The sequence below is a fragment of the Solanum tuberosum genome, unplaced genomic scaffold (assembly GCF_000226075.1).
Source record: "Solanum tuberosum cultivar DM 1-3 516 R44 unplaced genomic scaffold, SolTub_3.0 scf00122, whole genome shotgun sequence".
Lineage (NCBI taxonomy): Eukaryota > Viridiplantae > Streptophyta > Magnoliopsida > Solanales > Solanaceae > Solanum > Solanum tuberosum.
In genome coordinates this window covers 349,715-354,483 of record NW_006239050.1, presented here as the reverse complement: position 1 = coordinate 354,483, position 4,769 = coordinate 349,715, and the positions used below count along the sequence as shown (strand labels likewise).

General features: G+C 33.8%; 1 protein-coding gene across 2 annotated transcripts in view; it reads left to right on the top strand.

Moving 5' to 3' along the window:
- Positions 1-1,500: 1,500 nt before the first annotated feature.
- The window catches only part of LOC102597963 (auxin response factor 8-like), a 10,465-nt gene continuing 7,196 nt past the window's right edge, over positions 1,501-4,769 (top strand). Inside the window, exons 1-6 of one of the 2 annotated variants that reach the window (XM_006350388.2) lie at positions 1,501-2,172; positions 2,381-2,490; positions 2,591-2,689; positions 2,787-2,843; positions 2,945-3,100; positions 3,186-3,270. In XM_006350388.2, coding sequence (XP_006350450.1) covers positions 2,127-2,172; positions 2,381-2,490; positions 2,591-2,689; positions 2,787-2,843; positions 2,945-3,100; positions 3,186-3,270 — 553 coding nt within the window. In that variant the 5' untranslated portion in view covers positions 1,501-2,126. Of the gene's footprint in view, positions 2,173-2,377; positions 2,491-2,590; positions 2,690-2,786; positions 2,844-2,944; positions 3,101-3,185; positions 3,271-4,769 lie in introns of both variants that reach the window. The other variant, XM_006350387.2, reaches the window with a different exon arrangement.

Genomic DNA, 4,769 nt, shown 5'->3' with positions numbered 1-4,769 from the left:
ATTCTGTTGGGAGTGTCATTTCAAAATGAGTCTTGTGTGTAATTATTTAATTGGACCTCCAATGAAAGTGATCGAATGTTAAATAAAAAAGAAAGTGGCCGATATTTTGAATCATTGAGATGAAAACGTGTGGCGTGAAAATCTGCAAAGTAACTATCGATCGATGGGCACCAAGTTTTGTCTTTGGTGGTTTTTTATTTCTACTTTATTTAGAAAAACTAAGTGGACGGTCATGAGAAATCTAATATTTTGGGTAACTTACATAAATTTCACTATTTTAGGATTTAATTACTTAGATTGACATTAGTTTGTAATATTATATTAGATGGGTCTCGGATACATGTATCGCCTATCAAGTGTAGTAATTAAGGGATATAATTGAAAGTCATTAATTAATGAATGTGTCTAATTAAGAGATGTGACTGAAAGCGTAAAATAGAGAGTTGAGATGAAATTGATTGTCCCAAACTACAAAGATTTATAGGAAAAGTTACATGAACGAGTACTTTTCAATAAATAATTATTGGTTTAACGATACTTTTTATTTATTATCATTTATAGCAATACATAGTAATACTATAATAAATCTCCTATGTGTTAAAAGTAAATTATGCATTCAATATAAATGCATTATAAGTGTTTTAAAATATATTATGCTTGTTTGGTAAAAAATTGACACAATGTAAGTGTATTAAATTATGTGAGCCATGAATTAAATTTGTATCATACGTGTCTTATATAAGGTTCTCGGTAATATGTGTTAAAACTATATTAGAGATCGTTTGATACACCGTATTAACAAAAATAATTCATGCATTAACTCTGTTACTGTGTATTAGTAGTACCTTAATTATTTGGTACACTTTTTCATGCTATGTATAACTAATGCATGCATTACTTATACACTCTATTTTGAGAAATATATTACTAATATTATAAAATTTCTAGATATTAGTAATGTAAAAAAAATTAATATAAGCATTAGCATGTTTAAAGATTCAATTACCCTCAAAATTCTTTTTACATTTTTTTCATCATAATAGTTAAAAATATTTTTATACAATGCATGATATTTTTAATATACAAAATTAAGTACTCCCTCCATTCCATATTAGTTGAATTTTTGAGGCATTTTCTATTTTTCAAATTAACTTAATTGTTCAGTTTTCAAGATTATTTTTAGAATGTTCTTCTAATTTTATCCTTCATTTGGATTTTCAATGTGATGACTTCAATAAAATTGACAATAATTAATAAGGATAAAAATGAAAAACTATATTTAATTTATGTCTTAATTTACTTTTCGCTCAAAAACTTAATTAATATAGAATGAAAAAAGTATTATAAAAAATATAATTTTATAACATAATTAAATACAAGTTTTACTCCTTTTATATTTAGAGAGTAAAATAAAATATTGAGTCGGACATGCACAAGTTAGATTTGCTTCCTCTCCCTCCTCCAATATAATATTTGAAGCTCCGTACTCTGACAATGACCACTGAAGGATGGGAAGCACATGCCGCCTGTCAAATCACAACTCCATTGGACGGCCATGATCGCCCGTACGGTTCTATCAACGGCTACGATCCCCTTTTCCCCAAACCATTCCTCAGACTCCTCTGATAACAGCAAGAAAGAGAGAAATGAGGCATTCCTGTTACCTCTATTTTCTCTCTCTACTGTTATCAGGTCGACCTTGGTCGGGTGGGGTATGAAGAGACCAACCAGCACACCTTCTCTCTCTTCAAAAGCCTTATCACTGATAGTGATATCATGAAGTTGAGCTCAGCTTAGATTCTGTCAACTTATTGAATTGAAGGAAAAGGGAATCATCACAATTTAATGGAAGTATTGGAGAAAGAGAAAAGTAGCTGAAATTTTTTTTATAGGACTTTTTGGTTAATGCATGTGGAGATTGTGAGGGAGCATATTCATAATGTGGAAGAGGTGGTATATCTTGAGGATAAGAGTGATGAATTGGTGGAATTGCTTAGGGTTTCACTTGGTTTTGAGAGTTATAATTGAGGGCTTTGTGTAATTGAGTGGATAATTACAGGGAAGGGTGTTGTTATAGTACTATAATTTTCTTCAAATTTTTAAGAGAAGTGGCTTTAAATATATATATGAAGCTTTCAACATCAGGAATGGGTCAGCAAGCTCATGAAGGAGGTATCTTTTACTTCTTTATACTTTTTCTTCTCTTTGGGGTTTTAGCTTTTTGTATATCACTGTCGGTATGTTTGTGTTACACTTTGTTTTTGTTCTAATAAGATAAAAGGAATATATGTTGATTTCCGTATGTGAATGAGATCATCTTAAGTATCTGTAATTAAGTCCAATTAAATTATTGCTGATGGATTTTTTATTCTGAAAGTAGAGAAAAAGTGTTTGAACTCAGAGCTATGGCATGCGTGTGCTGGTCCTCTGGTGTGCCTACCAACAGTCGGATGTCGTGTTGTTTACTTTCCTCAGGGTCATAGTGAACAGGTCTTTCTCCTTCAATCACATTTCATTCTTTACCACACACAGTGATACAATCTATTATTAATTACATTACTGATGGTCCCTTACTGGAATGGAGTGACAGGTAGCTGCAACAACTAATAAAGAAGTTGATGCACATATACCCAATTACCCAAATTTGTCGCCACAGTTGATCTGTCAACTCCACAATGTCACAATGCATGTGGGTTTCATCTGTTTTCCTAATTCTCTAGTGAATTACTATTTGATATGCAAGTTGTATTAGGCGCATAGGTAATTGATTACTTGTCGAATTTCAGGCAGATGTTGAAACAGACGAAGTATATGCACAAATGACTTTGCAGCCCTTGACACGGGTACACCTGAGTGTTGCTATAAATGATTCTTAATAATATTGCCTTTTTTGCATCAACTATTTATGAATGGGGTCTCAAAAATACTCTGTGTTGGATTTCAGGAAGAACAAAAAGATACATATCTTCCTGTTGAGTTTGGAATCCCTAACAAGCAGCCTACTAACTATTTTTGTAAGACGCTGACTGCAAGTGATACTAGCACGCATGGTGGCTTTTCTGTCCCTCGTCGTGCTGCAGAGAAAGTTTTTCCTCCTCTGGTAATTACTGGTCCCATGGTCCTGTCATTTTGACATGGCTCTAGAGCTAACCCTGATATTGTTGTCTTTTTTTGCTGGCACTCAGGATTTCTCGCAGACACCACCTGCCCAAGAACTAATTGCAAGGGATCTGCATGATGTTGAATGGAAGTTCAGGCATATTTTCCGAGGCAAGCTCTAGATGTTCTTTTCCTTATTGCTCTCTGTAGCTTTACATTGTTTAGAGTATACTCTGTCATGAATTGGGCATGTCCTTGATCTCTGTTTTGTTGCATTTTCCAATCAAAACATCTTTGTGTTTGTAGGGTTTTACTATTGTTTCCCAGTTCATACATCCCCCCACTTTTTTTTTTTTGAATAAGGTAACATTTTGTAAACAGAGAAATACACCAATAGTGTATTTCAGTAGTAATTACATCAGAAGTATAGAAATAAAGACCAAAATTCTAATACCTACAATTCACCTAAGTTCTCCAAAAAAGAAGCAATCTCCTCCACCTCTTTGGGGAGTACATGATTACACCAAAAACTAAAGGTCACTAGACAGTTCCTCTTCAAACACTAGAAAGGGTTGCTCTTGTTTTCGAAACATCTCTGGTTCCTTTCCTTCCAAACTGTTCACTTGATGCATGCAGATACAATCTTCCATCTCTCCTTGTGACCTGATCTGTTGCCTTCTTTGTTCCAACTTGCTAACACTTCTGAGGTATCTCTTGGAATTAAGGTTGGCATGCAGACAGGGTTTTTTCTGGTCCGGTCCAGGACCAGTTCTGGCTCCAGTAGACCCGGTATGAAACTGGTCATAAAGGGTACCGGAACAGGTACCGAGACAGATCCCAGGGTTTTACTCGATAGACCCAGTTCCGGTTCGGTTTAAAGGTAGCATCTTTTTCTAAAAAAATTGATAATTAAGTAAACGTTTGGGGAGGGGGGGTAAAAACGGCCTCGCCATAACACCCCTACCCCCTTAACCCCATAACACTATAAATATGCCTCATTTACTTTCTTTTTTCTCTCAAATTCACAAACTACTTTATTAATCTCGTACAAATTCTCTCAATTCTCAATCTCTCTCGTTGATTAAAAAATTATTTTTGTGCTGTTGGTTAATTGGAGTTCGGAGATTCTTTTGAAGTAGTTTGCAACCTTCAATTGGCATCTCTAATTCCGGCTTTTGGTTATATATCTGCTTTTATGCAGGCGTTTGGTACATTCATTCCAACTTTAATCTCTGTATTTGTTTATTTACTAAATTACTATATTTTTTTTGTTATATTTATCTTGCTTGTTTCTCTTTATACGTCTGTCGACCCCTTTTCATGAGGCTAAGTTGTTAGATTAAAAAAACAAGCAAGATAAATATAACAAAAAAAATAAAGTAACTTGATAAATAAACAAATAAAGAGATTAAAGTTGGAACGAATGTACCGAACGTCTGCGTAAAAGCAGACGTATAACCAAAAGCCGAAATTTACAGATGCCAATTGAAGCTCGCAAATTACTTCAAAAAAATCTCCGAACTCCAATTAACCAATAGCACAAAAAATAAATTTATAATCGATAAGAGACTAGATAGGTTGAAAATTTGTAAGAGATTAATAAAATAGTTTGTGAATTTGTGAGAAAAATGGAAGAAGATGAGGTTTATTTATAGTGTTAGGGACCCCCC